Source organism: Anticarsia gemmatalis, chromosome 12 (genome assembly GCF_050436995.1).
Source record: "Anticarsia gemmatalis isolate Benzon Research Colony breed Stoneville strain chromosome 12, ilAntGemm2 primary, whole genome shotgun sequence".
In the NCBI taxonomy this organism is placed as follows: Eukaryota; Metazoa; Arthropoda; class Insecta; order Lepidoptera; family Erebidae; genus Anticarsia; species Anticarsia gemmatalis.
The window spans coordinates 6,809,703-6,829,952 of NC_134756.1; the positions used below are offsets into that span (position 1 = coordinate 6,809,703).

At 33.5% G+C, this 20,250-nt stretch overlaps 1 protein-coding gene across 1 annotated transcript in view; it reads left to right on the forward strand.

Annotated features, from left to right (window-relative positions):
- The window catches only part of LOC142976898 (uncharacterized), a 64,177-nt gene that overhangs the window by 37,299 nt on the left and 6,628 nt on the right, over window positions 1-20,250 (forward strand). Inside the window, exon 2 of the mRNA XM_076120477.1 lies at window positions 19,440-19,647. Coding sequence (XP_075976592.1) covers window positions 19,477-19,647 — 171 coding nt within the window. The 5' untranslated portion in view covers window positions 19,440-19,476. The remainder of the gene's footprint in view (window positions 1-19,439; window positions 19,648-20,250) is intronic.

Genomic DNA, 20,250 nt, shown 5'->3' on the forward strand with positions numbered 1-20,250 from the left:
TACAATTACGAGGATATTTAGATTTTGTCGAGAGATTTATCAAAGGGAAACAAATAGATTGGTGAAAGTAAGTACTGTCTTAGTTCATTAAATTATGAAGATGTTAAATAGTAATATGTTAGGTAAGTATTCTGTGTTATATGTGAACTTAGAAATGTACATCCAGATTTCTTGATCGGAAAGGTCTGTTTTTTTTCCGCGTTTCCGTTATATTATATAATTATACTCAGCGCTAGACTCACCACAAATATAAACGGCAAATGAGAGGTCTTTTTCAGGGGATGAAATTAAGTATTTATAATAATTTACTCCTGAATTCTGTGCTTATGGTCTAGATACCCTACTTGAAAGCCACTTAACGGTTCAGCAGCACGCTACAATTATATAAACCTATTTTATTTTGTATCTTCGTGCGTGTGAAATTAACTATCATTTGATTTGAACTTGTAACAGTTAGTCTTAAGGCTATATGAAAAAAAATAAAAAATTATTTGACAATTAAATAACGCCTTCGTATTTAGTTGAACATAAAGTTATATATAATTATTATCACGCCCTGTTCTCAGAAAGTAAATTCAAAAGGAGGAAGAATAAACTAGAACTCTGACTAGAAGAAGAACTAAGTAGAACTTTGTTTATTTACAGTTCCAAAATAAAAATACCGCACGAAAATGAATCGTGAATCTTTGGAAAAAAATTACCTACGCAAAGTTAACGCAGATCCATTTTATCAGTCTACCACAAAACACGTCAAACAAAACCACGTCTAAAAAACAATTCACGTCGTTTACTTACATTTTTGAGCTGAACTTAAGCTCTAAGTATACAATTAAATACAAAGTATAATCACCTACAATCACTTTTACTCCATTATCTTCTATTAAACATACTCTTTCCACCAATTACACTAGTTACCGACCCTTGTTGAGCAAAAAAGCCGCATAAATCGTAGTTCACATTAGAAATAGTGTAGAACATACTTAGTAGTAAATGTGCGGTCAGTTGTCGGGATAATGCGTGCCCACACACCTGACGATTACACGGTGCTTGAGGCTCATAACGACGCTTTTCTTTTACACACAACTCTTTCTGTAGCAGAACGTCTTATGCGACTTGTTATTTGGACCATTTTATGCCCTTTTTCTGGTAAACGTTCAACTTTTTCCTTAAGGTGCGTTAAACTTTCAGTTGAAGAAGGGCTTAAGTGAAGGCGCAATTATTTCGTCTTAGACCTTCTGTGATGAATAAAGGAAGTAAAGGATCAAATTTTGAACATAGTAATGAGCAAAAAAATTATGGAGTCTTTGTATAACGAAGAAAGCGATTAGCAGCTCACTCCGTGAATTTTTCTGAAAAAAATTACTGGAGAACTATATTTTCGTATTTTTATCTAAACATTTGCACACTTTTACCAATACTTTGAGGAAAAGAGGCGAAAGTGTGACGTTATACCTGCTCTTTCGCTCCACAAGAAAGTAAAACAACAAATTGATTTCGACTGTAATTACAGTTGTTAAGTGTTATACAACATCTGTTAAGATAAAAACAAAATAAAAACAACTAGGTCATGTAAACGAACAGGTGTTTGCGTACAAATTTTGCATTTCCAGCTACAAAATTACTTATACAAAGATATAGAATAAATAAAATTGGAATACGAAATCGTAACTATTATGTCATTCGGAGAACGCAAGATGTTCCGCTCAGTTACCAATAATAATTACTACCCATTTTATACTAAGTATCCATTGTATTAAAACACGCCTAAAGAAGTCTTTGAACTCAGTAAATGAGGCCTGATACATTACTCGTGTTTATAATAGCTACTTGGTTACTCTATTGATCTTAAAAAAGTTAGCAATAAAAGATCCTAATGGTTACATCAAAGAGGATGCTTTAACTATTAAAACATGAATACTTTTGAAGTTTCGAAATTGTATTACGGTAGCTTCACTTTTCGGCTTCCTTTATCGTTTTATGAAAATAATATCACAGATTTTAATACTTAATTATGATACGTATTTAGGTTAATTGACTTTTACACTTCTTCCATATTGTATGTACTTGGTCAATAGAGTTTGCGATAGAACTTGTTAAGAGATCTGTGATTGATAACTTAAAAGCGCGTTTTATGTTCTTAATAGAACAACTAACGATATTTTATATGATTAAGTACTTCAAACTATCAATTTAAAAAGATTTGTTTAGAGAACTATAATATAAACGTGTTTTCGAAGCCACACCGTTCATAAACTGCTATTTTTCAATATAGAGGAATTTCACAGCTTACAAAAAGTCTCGTCGTCACCACACCTTCAGAATAGCATTACAGATTCCATACCATTAAATCGTATCATAATTGCAACATTCAGAGTAATTTTAGAGCAAAAGTATTATAATATGAGGAACAAAACACATTCTGTTGAAGATATTAGCAGTGCAGTCTGGTATTACAGTAATGTGTTAAACATATTTACATGCTCACGATGTTGATGAAATTACCATCTTTATTCTAAATGTCACATACCAAGACATGTTGTCACAAGGCTCTATTAGGAGTATACAAACACTACCTACTTTTCTATGAACAATAATGAACATACATAGAAATTTTGGCGAAAATATTTACCACTAACGGCTTGCTCCGGCTTTCCTGGGTTAAAAAGTTATTTGTCATATTTTTTTGGTTTATCTTATGTCGTCATTTCAAATACCTATCATAAATATGAAAAAATAAATGTTCTTTTATTTTTTGCCGTTGTCATTTCGGCATATTTAAATACACAGCTGCACTTGACTTCTTTTGATCTGCATAAAAACCAGGCTTTGAGACACTATAAATATATTTTAATCTTTTAATAAAATGCGACGATTAAAGATTTCACTCAGCTGTCGAAGTAATTTTCTCCAAAACTGGTTTATCTAGATCACTTTCATTGGATTAATTCAATTCAAATGCATTCAATAATGAATCAAAGACTTAATAGAGTCATTCATTGTGCTGAGATTGGAATAAATCAAATTGAATTACTTTATTCATAGTTAATTTGATCTTGAAATCATTCTAGAGCTGATTTATTTAAGTATTGTTTCAATTTATGATCATGTTTTAGTATTTAGTTTAGAGCAAAGATAGAGTTTCAGTCATTTCGTAAACAATGGTTTAAATTAATTTAACTAAACTTACAGCTATTTACTTTTGAGGCTACTTTTGTTCTGAAATGTTCTGATTTTGTTAGAACCGTAAGTAAATATTTAACATCCGACTGACTAACACCCCGGTTTCTGAGGTTAGCGATAGTTTATCTATTCAATAGTGTCAAAACTCATATAAATAAACGCTATTGAATAGATAAACTACTGCTAAGTGTACTCAGAAACCGGGGGTTAGTATTTCAATCAAACAATCTTCAAGTATTGTGGGCTTCTTAAGGCGCGGCTTCAATTTGGTTCACTAATCATCTGATTGTGTGTAATTGAATCACCGCAGTGTATTATGTGGTCCACTTCCTTCGATTCTTCGGAGGCTCGCCCACTGTGGACCGGAGCCCGAGGCCGCGGGGAGGACGTCCACCTCAGGGTCGATGATCTTCACTCTCGACGAGGAAGGACGGATACGACTGTTTAGTTACGGTGCTGCACGTGACGCTATTTCATTATATTTGCTACTTTTTACTATAACACTTTTGGAGACGGTGTAAAATTAGAATTTATGTACAGATTTAAACTGTTATACTGTAGTATTTTGTTTAAATGGTTCGATGTTGCACGGATTTAAATAGCGTACTACAGAAACAATATTTTTTACGGATAGCAACTTAACTTACATATTTGTACTTATTCAAAAGTAGATGCACAAAATTATTTTAAGCTAAAACTTGATAAAGTACTCATAAAAGGTGATACATACACCAGTTATATTATTCGTAAAACCTACCCTATTGCTTTTCTAAATAACATCGAAACTCAGCTTGTTTTGGTTTTACATGTAGAGTAAAGCAAAATAAATGCCTTGTTAAAATTCGCGCATTTATTATATTAGGTGTTGTTACGTTGGTCCTCTACGCGTTTTGGTATAACTTTCTAACGAATGTGTCATCTATTCCATTCGAGTGTTTGGTGAAAGCAGTCGTTACGTCACTCGATATAACGTATTGGTTAACTGTTTTGTTTGTTTTTATGCCTACAACATTATAAACAAGAGCAAGTGCTCTTTCTTTAGGCATTTGATTGTCGTACTTAATGGTAGAATATTAAACTAATAGCTGAGTGCGTAACTTGATAAATCTTAGGAAATACCTGTTACATAAGGAGTGACGAAATTACGTATAATATATGTGTTACTTTTACTTTTGGAACTTATCACTTGTATTTGTGTTACTTGAACAATTTAATGTTGCCAGCTTATAATTTTCGTAGGTACCAGGTTGACAGAATGTAGTTGCTTCTAAATTTTTACGAGATAAAATATAGTTTTTTTTAATGTTATCATTATACAGAGTATAGTTGCTTTTTGAATTGAATCGTGATTTATTTCATTGTGTTTATAAACTAAGTAGAAGAATGTGCCTAATTTGAAATGCGCCTCTCGCGATATACCGCAAAGGCCGGGCTTATCACAATAAACTTCTCTCTAACACGCCTCACACATAAGTTAAGCTTTGAATAGTACCCCTATAAGCATGTAATTGAAAACTCAACGCGTCATTACGACAGTGTCCAGTAGGAAAGCCGCGGATCCTTCACTTTCGACTTTCACTGATGCGTCGCGGCTCGCGGCCTATCGACCTACAACGGACACGAACAATAGCCTCACGTTGTCTCCGCTTATTAAATCACTGGCTTTGTTAGTCTAAGACATATTGGCAGTTGTAAAGGGCACTTTCTTAGACACATTAAGACTGGTTGAAATAAATGTTAATTGCCGAGGCGTCGACTAAAGGAGAGCAAAAAATAGATATGAGAGACAGCTAAGCTTCTAACTGTATTAAATTGTAAGTAAGTAGTTGACTGTTGTTGTCATTTAACTCCACTTAGAATTTGAATGATCCAACCCTTCCGCTGAACTGTTCCTTGGTGAGCAACTGACACTATTTTGTCTAACTATAACCTAACATTCACTAAACTTAAACCTTTTAAATTGAACTTCGTTATTAATATTTTCAATCGCACCATGTTCGTTTATAATTATTATGAAGTAGCACATATCGTGTTGAAAAACCACCAATCATTTCTCTCAGCTTTAAAATTAATAACACGAACACCTGGACACGTTATTATAACACAACTTACATATCAGGTGCTTCTACTAGTATTACCGATTACCGTACCTACCTGTAGCACGATTCTCTACAGTAGCGTGATTCTCTACAATTGAAACCATCGAGTATCGAGAGTTTGACATTTAAAATGTACTGTCAAAATAGTTTCTACGACGTCCGCTAGAGGCGCTGATCAGATTTTCATGCATTTTTTTCGATAGCTAGCCGGTATTCTTTACTCAATAGTAGTTAAGAATCGAGCCACAGTCGTTATTATCGAGTGCAGAATGTACTGCTTAAATAGTTACTACGACGCCCGCATTAGATTTTCATACAAAAAGTTATCTATAGCTAGCCGATTGTCGATAGTTGATAGTAGTAGAGAATTGAGTTACTGATGATCTGTTTTATTACTTAACCATCATAGTGGACTTAGTGTGTTACTACACCATCCCATCGTTCATTGATGATAGACGACGTTAATCGATTTATCTACCAAGATCTTATAATAGTTGATCGGTTGCCAATCGACCGATGCTTTCGATCATACTCAATCGATATGTTTGGTTAACCTTCTTATCCCCGGTTTCTGAGATACATTGAACGGTAGTTTATCTATTTAATAGCGATTTTTTAATTGAGTTTAAACGCTATTATACTCAGAAACCGGGTGTTAGAGATTTTACCAATTTAATCTTGGCAATTCGTAGTTTTTATATGCACCATAGTTTAAGATTTCCTTCATTCGCAAAAACTTTTTAGTTGAGTTCTTTTTTAGGCACTAATTACCATAATAACATGTTGTTAGAAATATTTTTACAGACATAAGAATCCAAAAAAACATTGTCTAATATCTGATGTGGAATTAAGATTTTCATGTCTTACTAACAATCCTAGAACATGTAGCAGTTATATAATTAAAAAGTAATTTATAGATGGACCAAACAATGTTGAGATATTATCACATCGCATGATTACGAAAACAATGGATTTCAGAAATTGTTTGTAATTGAAATAACTTGTGAGATATCCATCTAACATTTTTCTATTTTATACGTACTGTGCAATTTATTGCAGAACCGAGGATGTACTTACATGATTAAAACCAAGGTCTGAATTAAATGAACATAACATTTCTTCAAGATCTGAAGTAGAAATCTTGATTTAATTAAATCCGGAAAATCGCTTCGATTGTATAACATAAATCGTGTCTAAAATATATTTCCACTTCAATAATTATTTGGAGTGAGTAATGAACTCATTTATAACAGTCAACTACTGGAATTAATTGAAGCTAATATATTATCAAGGAGAAATCTTACAACTATACGCCACACGCGAACAAATATAACAAATTGTTTTAAAAAGCTACTCTTAACAAGCGCACTTAATTAAAACAATTAGAAGCAGTCTTCCAGATTAACAGGGCGTAGTTTATCTGATATTTCTAGACCGTACCGTATCTTGAATATCTTAAAACTTTCATAATACCTCAGCCTCAATTCGCAAACCTAAAATTAATTCTACATATAGTTACCTAAGTTATGTGCCAACGGCTGTACGTAAGCAATTATCGCTATAATGAGCCTAGCAACACTCACTCATATACCACTTATGCCACTTACACTGATTTTCATGCTTTCGCCTTAATTTCACTTTTACTATTTACATTTTTGAATGCAATTTGAGGTAATAGCAATTTATTATTGTTTGGTTTACACACGGTCACGGTAAGTAACCGTATGTGTTTACTCACACATTAGGTAATTGAATAATTGCGAGGTAAATCCGTTAAAATGACGCTTGTAATTTATAATTTCCTCTTCACTTTGTTCCGTAATAAAACTTAACATATCTAATAATATACAACGTAATAAATATAAAGTTATAATGCTAGAGAATTATAATATTATACATTACTTAGCATAATATTTTATTTTCATTTGTGTGATAATTATCTTCATTCTGGGCTTCACCCCTTCTTCCCATCCTTGACTTAATTATTCTTTGATCACTTTTTTGCTTTAAAACAGTTTAATATAGCAATTTATTATAAGCACTATGAAGTATATAGATCCCATTAAAAACCATGTTTCTAATACCGCGATGAGCAACATTCTTAATGATATGACATCTATATCGTAATCTAGGCTTCAAATGGTTCTAAAAAGTGTTCGACATTTGCACTAACATGACAGTAAAATATAGGTAAGTTATGCAATGTACTGAGTATGAAATGAATCTGCAATACTGAATTTTCTTTGCATATGGCGCACTATAGCTCGATTTTCTTCAGTCGATACACGATCAACTAATTCTCTGCTTGTTTTTAAGACACGAGACATAATTTTACGATTATTTTCGGCTTCTTCGGTTTTCTTTGGTGAAATCAACTTGATAGGTATCTTAAAACTCAGCGGACTGGCCTGACTCCGTACGGGTATAGTGCAATATCATCCCGTTGAATCCATTCCCGTGGGAGTTCTAATCCCATCCTCTAATCGATCAAACCTTGTTAGGTAGAAACATATAAAAAAAAATATCAAATTTAGCTTAGTTTTATAAAATTTATACGCGTACAGAAATTTCAGTAATTCAGTGATTCATTTATATTTATAAAGGTAGATTAGCAGTATACATAAACAAAACAGCGGCATTTTAACTACCTAGTTACCCAACTGAGCTCGGATGCGCTTGGACTCTCATTTTTTTGTGTGTTTTGTAGCCAAAAGTGAAACTAAACAATCAAGAGTCGTCAGTTACGCATGCGACCAGCCGCATTTTGTTTGACTTATTAGGTAACTTGTAAGCTGCCGAATGAGTTTTTAAGAACGTATTTGTTTATAAGAAATGCTTTGACATATTAGTGGCAGAGAGAGTGAAAAACGAACGGTGTATTGACCTCTACGTGGCCTGGAGTTAGGTAAAAAATAAAAAACGTAAAGTGATAAATTCTTAAATTTAAACTGTGTGTATGTATTAAACAATACGAATAATGTTCGCAATGCAACAGACGTAACAAACAATAATGTGCAAATAGCTCACGAGAATAAAGTTCCTGTAGCAATTTTACTGATATTTATTCGAAGCATAATAATATGGATTTAAACTATACATTGGTAATTTTTTTTCAAACTCCGTCCGTAGTTGTGAAAAACACCGCTGTTTATTAAAAATCTAGGTACGATGATAATAAGTAACTTTATTTAATTATAGACGAAAAGACCGTAGTGTTCTAAAACCATCTAGATAGACTCATAAATCGGCCATAAATCAGGCAGCTAAATATTTATGTCATTCCAAAAATTAAGCCAACCGTACTATAACCAGGTGCAAATAACGCATAAATCATATAATCATATATCAATGTTGACATAATGATATCTATTAAAATCAATTATAGCCAATAAACTATACTAAAGACTCATTGCATGCCCACTTCATATTCCAGTTATCCTACGAGCAATCGTGCGTAGGATAAAATATGTACGTTATAACATGCATTTAGAAAATTAGTTCCTGCATTTCTTATTTGCATGTAAAACGAACAAGACAAGTTTCTAGAGACTCGCATTCAACTATTTTAAGAACACCTTTCCTGATATAATCTAATTTATTCAACTACTCCTTAATGCAGTTAAGTTACTAGTACTAGTATTCTGCTTATTTTCACACGCTGTATTAATAAGGTACTTAATAAAGGAGGTCGATGGTCGAAGAAGTTATGCCAATATAAGAGATCCTCACAAAATTGGTCCGATGTCTATAGTGATTCCATACATTCCCTTAAAATAGGACGTCGAAATCCCAATTAGTTTTGCTCTCTTAACAAAACAATACTTCAAATTTTTAAGTACTTTTCGAAACTCACCTCCATTCAATCTACAATTCAATAAATTGCTTGCATAATTTAACCGGCAATATAGGGCCCAATTAATAACTTTTGAACATTTCGTAATTAGACCAACATTTTCGACACGATCGACCTTTATTACCAGTACTTTACAAGGTGTACTGCCAAAAAGAAATGTTTAGAGGCATTCAACATTCGGCGGCAGTTGCGAAACAAGACATTTCAATAATGCATGGTATCATACACTAATGTGTGGGCGCGGGAGTTACACTGACTGAATATTAATAACTGTCAAGGGTGCTCAATACGGGTGACTGATTGTGGTGCAAGTGCATAGAATAAATATATTCTACGTTTTAGTCTTTGACATCTCCAGAAAAGGATCGGACCTAAAATTGTCTATATTTTCCATTTCATGCAACATTTTGTTTAGCAGCTTAAACATGAGAAATCTTACTTATTATAGTATCAATTTGGAACAATTCTAAACTATAGGTATATACTAAACTATCCAGAGGATACATCTGCACCAAATGCCACAATACGGCAGAACAATGTGCGGATAAAATGCAATTTTGCAGCAAAACCGAAAGACACTACATAATATACAATAAGCAGGCAAGGTTTACCGTAACAAGATCTCTATCTTTACCAAATAGATGAAAACTAGCTGACATTCAGACATAGATTTTGTCTACAGATTTAAACATACGTCTAGATTTTTCATCAAATCGCGTTACGTTTTGTCTTGTACCAAACTGTTGGAGTTAGGCAACGGTAACGTGTCTATCGAAACGGGCCGCAACGCTTGGCCAGCGCTTACACGTACCGCGGACGTGTAACATCTAATTGAATGCACTTCACTGTGATTTACATCCCCAGTTAATGCCACTTTTATTTGTTCATACTTACCGTAGTTACTTGGGAAATGCTCTTTTAAAAATTGACCTCATGGCTTAGTGTTGAAGTTTATTGTAGAAGTAGATGGATCTGAACTTTATAAAATAAAAATTAACTAAAATTCTACTCCGAATCTTCTAATCTCCGAATCCGAATAATAACATATTGAGAAAATCTTTCATGTCTGAACAGAAATTACTAATTAAAAATTATCGTCATTAGATATCTTAACTAACTAACTTATGTATACCAATACTTTTGCTTTTGCTATTGATTTAGAGCACGGATAAATACCTAATACCTTTAATTTTGCAGTTTCCAATGAACCATTCCACTAAGCTCAATTGAATGAAATGTATGTTATAGGAACAAACTATTTACTATAACAATACAATCGATTGTCTGTATAATGATCACAATACGTCATTCAAAATTACACAAAGACAGGCATTGTTTTATTCCCTCTATATCTTAAGAACACGACTAAAGTAGTACATACTTTCTGATAAAAATCATTTGATATATAAAAATAAAAAATCAATTATTAAAAAATAAAATTTATTTATATAACTTTTTTTAAGCTCTTGTGGGGACGGGGACTTTTACAAACATACAAACAACGGACACAAAGTACAACCAGACCCGAAAGAACTATCTGATACTTATGTATTTGTTCTGTGTGGGAATCGATCCCCCGACGTCTCGACACACTGGAGATGTCTTAATTGGTTATAGAAATAGTTATTTTCCTACAGTAAAACCAATTGAAAAGCTACGTAGAAATATTAACTTAAACTAAAATACAAACTGAAAATTAGCTGTATAAACAGGACATGCTTCCTGGCAAGTATGACTCAAATCTTGCCGGGACATTAGCACAAATTATATCACATCCGGACTTAGTACTTCAAGATGAGATCATACGACAATCTTAACACACTGTGACTATTTCCTGGCACGTTTATCGATTGTCAAATGGGTACCTTTTTTTTTAAATATCGAACTTAAAGAGGCCAGTAAGAAATTATGCGTTTGGTTGAACTTTGTGTCCGTGGTTCGTATGATGTAAAAGCCTTTGCAAGAGTTATCTTTAAAAGATAAGTTTAAAAAACGAATCTGTAGGACATTTTCTACTATTGCCGTCGTCTATCAACCGACTAGCTCCAGAAATATATTTTGTGAATATCTGATCAGTGCCTCTAGCGGGTTCCGTAGGTACTACTGTTGCAATTCCTTTTAATGTCAAACTGTCGATACTCGATATTACCGACTGAAGAGAGATTCGCTACAATAATCTGCAATAATCCTGTCGATTACAAAAGTTCATTATTTGATCCGTAAATTGCTTTCGGCTGAATCATCTTTAAGTATATTTTAGCAATAAGTAAGCATAATAATATTGCACATCTGTTCCTAATATAATCTCCGACTTCAAGTCTGCAACCGCTTGTGCTATATTTAACTTCAATACTACAAGTAATGCAGGATCAATTTTAGTATGAAAGTACACTTACACAGAAAATAAATATAAATTATTATTTCTATGAAATTCGTTTAAAATAGAGTTTCTAATTCCCGGTTTCTGAGTACAATTAGCGGTAGTTTATCTATTCATAGCGTTTTTTCATATGAGTTTTAGCGTTATTGAATAGATAAACTACCGTTTATTTATCGTACTCAGAAACCGGGAATAAGTCATCCATGTTTTAAAATATATAAATAAATTATTCTAAAAAACAGCGAAAGTTAACTTCCATACCAGAAGTATAAAGTAGCGTAAGTTATATAATAAGTAACGACCTTTAAAGCGCTAAGTTTTTTAAGGTTAAATGTACGTGACTTCGAAAAAAAACATCGAAATATTTATAGCATGTTGTAAATATTTACTAGAAAACCTTTACAAATAACTATGGCATTGATAAGTTGATATTTCAACATTTCTTCCGAAATACACATACTTAGTATTAATACAATCGACCCATTTCCTTTACATACTTCTTTCATTTACTTGTGACGGAAAAATAAAAAAAAACACTAGTTATTTTCAAAACGCGGTTAATTCTAAACACCTTAGAAATCCCTCGCAAATATCGGTATATTTTCAATTTTCTTTTCATCCTAAACATTCAAAACACGTGCGTAATGCACGAACTATATTAAATTTTATGTTAACAATTTCAATCACTCAAAATTAATCCAATTCTCGATTCCGAGAACGTATAAACGTTTTAGTGATGTTGCAAAACGAACAAGTTAAGATTAAATGGGATGCATACATCGCGACAGACTCGCAGGATATGCTAATTTTAGCTGAGAATTCATTATGACGTCTCGCACTCGCTTTACACTCGGTTAAAGCCGGTCTTAAACAGTAAAATATAATCCTGTTCCATCCTCAGACTTTATTACCGACTTTACAACCTAAAGGGACAGTAGTTTTATGTGTTTCAATGCAAACTTCTCTAAATAATGATAATATTCACTGATTTAAGTGGCCGTTAAAACTTGATCTCGATTACCATTTACGATTGGTTGGCGTTTTATTTTTAATGAGGAAAGAGTTCATTAATCATTTAACTAATTAGTTCAACCATTAGTGGTGATGGACAAACTGTCTTTGTGCATTTTTTACGATTAATTTAATGTGTTTTGTTTAATGGCAATTGCAATAAAGATTTGATAGCAGTGACAGGTTACTGATTCATTACCTTTCGAGAACTATCACGATGTCCAAAAGATCTTAATAACCGCTGAGGTGATCTTCGAAATGGTTTTTGAACAATACTAAGAGGAGAAGACATTTTATGTTTTTTCTGTTTCTGTTCTAATCGTTGATACAAATACATTTCGCACTGTTTTTCACCTTTTACTATTTCTATTTTCTACACAAGAAATAATAAATCCAATAAAAATACACTTAAACCACTTGCTCAACGCTGTAGGTCTGCAACGCCCTTTCCGATTCTTGGAAGCCCGTGCTCAGCTGTGAGACAATTTATAAACACAGCTGATGTAAATACTCGGTAATCAATCACAAACATGGAGAAAAAGCCGAGATAAATGATGACATAGTGCCCGAGTGACAGACATATCCAGTCGTTATAGTTAGCTATAAGTCATACTCACGAGATATATTAATTTTGGAAACTCTCCGCAAAATAGAACAAAATTACATACCTATATTAAATCACGTCTTCTTCTCATAGGGTAGGAAGAGACCAGAGAACGTCACTTAGTACGATTCTCTCAGACTTCCTTTGCTTCATTCATATCGATACATTTTGTCATATAGGACCGCCGGTTACGAGTACTACGCACCTAAACTTTTTACAACACTTTATTCCTTATTATTACAACAAACATTAGGAAGAAGACGATATATCATATTGAGCAACATTTATAAAAAGAGACGTGCTCTTGCTCTCAATTTACCCTCGATGAACAGACATGCCCTTAAATTGAATCTTAAATTAAATTTATGGCGATCATCGTGTGCCGTTCTCTCCTTATTTTGAACTTGCTGGTACGTGGTAATGCAATCGTAATACTCGATGCAAATGACCACGTATTTTACGCAACAGTCGTAAGGATATCAAAGGGACAGATATAGAAGTTTATCCGGTTGTTGAACTCAAATGTTATAATTTTACTGCGAGTTGTTAGCAAGTTCGTTCGCTTGCGTAAAAGATTTTATGACCAATTTATTTCTAATACTTTAAGAATATAATGGCAGTCGCTCCATAAAAAAATCAGGTATCCAGCAGCATCCAGGTAAGACTGGAAACCGACTCCAACATATTAGGAAGAAAAGCCAGGCTGAAGACTTATTAAAACTTAAGAGAATAATTTAAAGCTTGAACATTTTGAAAAAATTCTACTTTGCAATCTTAAGAATCAGCTCTAATATTACACTTTTTTATCATTTTTTTTACTGGTACTCCGCTCCTATAGGTCGTAGCGTGATGATATATAGCATATAGCCTTCCTTGGTAAAGCTAAGTAACAATCAAATAATTTTTCAAATCGGTCCAGTAATTCCTGAGATTAGCGCGTTCAAACAAACAAACAAACGCTTCAGCTAGGCATCCGGGACATCCATTTTCGGGCCTCCCAAATATTTCCTCCATACATGGAACTAACTTGTTTTCCAACTGGTCCATGGTTTAATTTGTCATTCAAGGGTCACTTAACACCTTTAAAAGTGATGCTAAACAATAAACCATGTCACGTAACATCCGACCCTGATCTTGTACAAAAACAATACACAATGTTTCTCACACGTTTTTGTTCTTGTCATACTTAGTACGTTGTATCATGTCACGTAATGATAACGATCTTCAACCATTACACTCATGGCTTTTTGTTAGCTTGTTACTATGCAAGATGAAGATATAATTTGCAGGGAGATTTTGTGTATTTACCAACGTGAGGAATTACCGGTAACTTAGCTATGTACTTTCGGTATCGTTGTCTTAGTTGAATCAAAACTAATGTTATAAATGTTAAAGTCTGACAGGTTGGATGTATATCTGTTACTTTCTCACGAAAAAACTACCAAATGTATTATTATCATAAAAAATTATACACAGATAGCTTTTAACCTAGTCATAGAATACTTTTGACCAGGAGAAATCGTTTAACACGGAAGATGTCGCGGGCAGAAGCTATTCATATACTTAGAAGAGTTATTTATTAAGATTTTTCGGAAAGAACATTTTTGTTTTCATTGGTGCAGTTGTTGATTAGACATTCATATGTCGTGATAGAACTATATAATGTACTCGGAAATCGTAAGTTCGTGATAGCACCGTATGTTACTGTCATACTTAACATGTACAGGAACTTTTCCTTTACCACTGTTGCCGCATACATATATCAGTAAATTAAATTTTGCACATGTCACCTTCCTATAACACCAATTTTCATTTTGTTTTCAAAATTCGGGTCGATTTGGTCAAAACTTCTTAAATATTTATTTATATTTAAGAGAAATTATATGCTAAGAATCTTTTGACTGATGAAATTTTTATTTTTAAGATTCTGAGCATATAATTTTGGAAAAAAATTGTGTATTTTAGACTACATTTTTCCTCAAACCCGATTCAAATCAACCTGTTTTGAACACTAATTCAAGATTACTTAATCACAAACACCCCAGTTATAAGTCAGAACGTTTTATTGTATCTGTTCACTCATGCGGAACAGGACGGTCGAGTAGAAAAGGACTTTCATCTCACTACAGTCTCCATTACGAGAGAAACTGCGCAAGATAATCAATTGTAATAGCAGGTGGATAGTAGTATTGATGTTTATCATTTATTTTATACTGGCTCATGCTCGCCACTCCGTCCGTATGGACTGTAGTTATATGACTTATGTTGTTACAACTAAACCACGGCCAAAAACTAGTATTTTTTTGCTAATTAATTATTTCGGTTCGTAAGGTATAATGCCTAGTACTTAATAGTCGAATTATATCGCGAAATGTTACACATTTTTGCAATCAATGAAACAAGCGCCATTATTTGGGATCCTGTTCCCAAATAATGGCGTATAAAGGGGAGAGCTTAATAGTGGGTAGAAGTGGGCTAAATAGATAGATAGACGGTACAAATACTGTCAAGTGTCTTAAAAGTCAGTAGTTTTTGTATGAAAGAGTATCTAACAAACAAACACACATACATACCTACATACAACTTTCGCGTTTATAATAATACTAGCTGATCCGCGCAACTTCGCTTGCGTCACATAAGAGAATCATAATTTTCCCCGTTTTTGTAACATTTTTCACTGGTACTCTGCTCCTATTGGTCGTAGCGTGATGATATATAGTCTATAACCTTCTTCGATAAATAGGCTATCTAACACTGAAAGAATTTATAAATCGGACCAGTAGTTCCCGAGATTAGCGAGTTCAAACAAACAAACAAACAAACAAACTCTTCAGCTTTATAATATTAGTATAGATTAGTATAGATGATGTGGTATAATAAATTTCTCTACTCGTTTAAAACAGTGTAGATAAAAATTACATGTGGTGGTTGCGTATTATAGCACTTAAGTACTAAGATTATGTATGCGCTGTTTTGTACGCTTACTTTCTCTTAGTATTTATATGTTTCCTAGTCTAGGAAAGGTTTTAAATAAACCGATTGTTTACGCAAGAATTTTATTCTTGTTCTATCTTTAATACTACAAAAACTTAAGCTGAGTTTCAAATTTAATAGAGAATTAAATGTTGTTTTTTTATTTACGTTTTCAGAAATTCGTATTCAGAAGATAAATCACTGTAGAAACCACAATTTAGTTAAATTAATTGTAAATTTCAAAACAATTCTCACGTAAAATTTTCAGTTTATTTAGAAAATCAATTGTTTTGTCACAAAACCTAGTAGCCAAATGGTAACCTTCTCTGGATTGGTTTTCCTTTAAAAGATAATGGTTGGTAATGTCATTTACTGCGACTGTTCTAATAACACAATGTCGATTGTGGTCTCGGATCAAATCAGTGCGAAATGTTCCGCCGTTGTTATCGCAACTCCTCTGGGACGTCGAAACACTGTAGCGGCTGAAGATCTGTGGTTTGTTTACTTATAACATTCTGACAATATGAATAAATAGAGATAAACAGTTTTGAGAGAAATACATTCCATAAGATATTTATTATTTGTATATTTTACAGTCCAAGTGTGTTCAAAGTAAATAAATTTCATTCTTAGCCACTGACCACGTTAATTTCCTACGTAGTAGATTTTCAGAAGAATCGGGACCAGGAGAAACAATTTCATAATCAAAATCACTCGTTCGGCTGCAATAATTTCGTATTATTTTAAGTAAATCTTAATTTATGTCGAAAAATTTTTTTAGGTAGGTACTAAAGTGAGAATATATGAGGCAATATTAAACACCGGGGCCGCTACCGTATGCGCATAAATTAATTACGTACACGTGTAAAAATACTGAACATAAAAATTTAATTTTATTGATACTTATCGCCCCAATTCCATTTAAATTATATTGGCCAGAACTTGCGCTTTTCTTGTAAGTGAATGTAATTGTGGCGTTAATTTACATAAACCGGAATAGGGAAGGATTAGATTGAAAAAATGTATCGATTTTAATTTACTAGGAAGATATTCTATGATTCGCGACCACTCTTTGTGCTTGTCGCGAGCCCGTCTCTTGTGCAATGAAGTAACTCGAATATAAAGAAGCACCCAATTATTTAGGCTGCCAGCGACAGATCCTGCAATTTCTAGGTAGTCTGCATGCTATTGGGACCATAGGTCCAGTTAATTGAAGTCCCAGTCACTGGAAGGCTATTTACGTCACGTGGCACAACTTACCCCCGGTTTCTGAGTACATTTAGCGGTAGTTTATCAGTTCTATAGCGTTTTTTTATATGAGTTTGAACGCTATTGAATAGATAAACTACCGTTATGTATACCTTTGAAACCGGGGGTTAATTTTCTAATCACAAGTTTATCAATCCACTGCCAAATAGTCTACAGTTCCTTTCAGGCTTTATTACGTACGTTGCGTAACAATACATAATAGCAATAAAGGCAATAATGTTTAGTGAATATGCTAACATGTGATTGTGTTCAGTAATAGCACTATTATGTGTCCGAAACAATGATGGAACCTTCCTACTTGCAGTGTTTTTCATAGAAGTAGGGGTCTCCTTTGTATGGGAGATGTAAGTGATAGGACGCCAAGGTTCTTTGTGTGATCAATGAAGCTGTTGTTTGAAACTGTTGTTTTATTGTTTGTAGGTTCGATAGGTACCTAATGATCAGCTATTCATGGTCTTAGTACTTACCTAGCAGATAAAACCTTGTCGTTGTTAATATCACAGCTTCAGGTAGTGTTAAAGAAATTATAACAATCCTATTCCGATCACTACCAATGAATACGTTGTCAATGAATGATAATGATTTGTTTTTTCATCATAATATACATTATTTATAAGGTATAAAAATAATGAAGAGTAATTTCCTTGAAACGTTCTTTTTAAACCTTTACTTCCTACTTATTTTTTCTTCATTTTCAAACATAAATACGGATATTTTATAGCTTAATAAAGATACTAATGCAATAACAACAACAAATGTCATTACTCCAAACAATCCTAAACACTTTTTAGTCCACCAACAGTAGCTGTAGGAATGCGTTAGTCTTCAAAGTATGGGAAGCAATATTGTCTATCAAACAAACAAACAAGCATTGTCTTATTATACATGTTTACAAAACACCATCCGAGGGATTTCTTACTAACTATAAATAAAAATGTATTGAATGGACAATAGATTCACCTCTTTGATTTATGTTCAATATTATTATAAACAGTTGACAGTGTTGTACGCGCTGTGCTCTCGGCTTAACGGAGATTATTTGAGACGGAAATGATATTGTGCATATCTTTTATTTTAAGTGTATTTTATAAGATATTGACCAGAAATCGTGCGCCTAAACAGTAAGTTTATAAAGGAATAAGATACGCCGCGTAAATATGTTGTTAAAATACAGCCCTGTCTATAAATCTGCCTTCAAACTAATTATAAGAGTCTTTTAAAGTTATATTCACCACTAATTGAGAGTTGATAAAGCAAAATCATCTTACCTCTATCCCTATGATGTTTGAATACATTCCTAACATGACAATGCTCGCTTCGTATCGCTTTTCTAAAGACCTTTTAGGCTATCAGAGATTGGAGAACGCTCTCTTAACATAATTTTAAGTCCTCACAATCAACTTTTCTATAAATCTCTAGTACACTTGTTGTGGGAAAAAAGAGCCTGTTATAAAATTCCAGAATGTTTGGTGTTCGTTCTTGATTAGGTTTGGTCAGAGTACCTAAAATCAGGTCAAATTCTCAACCTTATACTTTGTTGCGTGGTTCTAAGATTTATTTATTGTGATGGAATTCCTCGCTTTAATCAATTATTCATAACCCAGATTCCTTAATTCAATAAGTTGCCATCGTGTGGTCAATCGGCCACGCGTTTTATGTAATGGTCCGTAACCAGTGTTGGTCAAGTATTTCAGAAAAAAATTGACGCTTTTGAAAAAAATATCGTGGATTATTTTACTTGTATAAGTTGGCAAATAAATGGAAATAAAACTTGATACTTAACTCGTATAATTATGAAGATCTCCGCCTACCGACTGGTGAAAAATTAATTTTAACAAAAAATCTGACAGCCTTAATTGGATTACGTGCAGCGTTTGGCCCGCGGCTCTGCTCACGTGATCTTTTTGTAAAAAAACTAGCAGTCGTTCCTCAGAATAATACTATATATGATCAGAATATTTCCTTCATTAAACTTTTACCATAGTGCACCGGTTCTTACAAACTTAGTTCGTAAAATTATGTTTTCGTATTTCTGCAAATTACTAATTGTAATTACATTGCTTGTTACAGATCACGTCTTGTATAATGTTCGACTGCTAAACCAGCAATGGACGCACTCACGTGGTTGTCCCTCGGGCTGCAGTTCGCGGCGCTGTGCTCCATAGTGGGGGCGCTGCTGCTGTACCTGCTGCGTAAAGTCAGGGTCGCAGAGGTCCTGCCTGTGGACAGTGCTAAGACTGTGCTTGTTACTTCGGTTGACACGGCGCTTGGGTTACAAGTAAGTAATTTCTAAGTAATATTCTATTTTATTGTCTTTATCCCATGTTCGGCGGGATCGACGCAACAAATTTTCTCTGAAAATTAACCCTCTCTACGAATTTATATATTATTCTTTAGAAATATAAACAGACTGTAGATAACTACACAGACAAAGGCAGACACCAAAGAACGCCATTTGCTACGATCCTTACCAACTTCCCTCATAAAACTTACAAATTATAAAGCTGTTTAAAACTATAAAATTATTTCATGCGGCCAATATAAATTCTGCTGTCAGTAGCTTCAATGCTATAGTAAAGTTGCAAAGTAGCTGGAATACATTTTTCATTCTAATAGCAAGTCGACGACGAAGATACATACATCAAAACAAAATCTATAAAATCTTCACCTACTTTTCTTAATGCTCGTGAATTAAATCATTTCATAGGCTATTAATTCGGTAACTGGAACACTAACAAGATTTCAAACGAGGTAGCCTCTCGTTAAACCGTTGCGTATGTACCGCTTAATCAATTTGAAAGGCGTTGCACATCAATCACCGGGATGATGTTTAACGCAATGAGTGGAAAAACATATTGTAGACTCCTACTGAGCCTAAAAA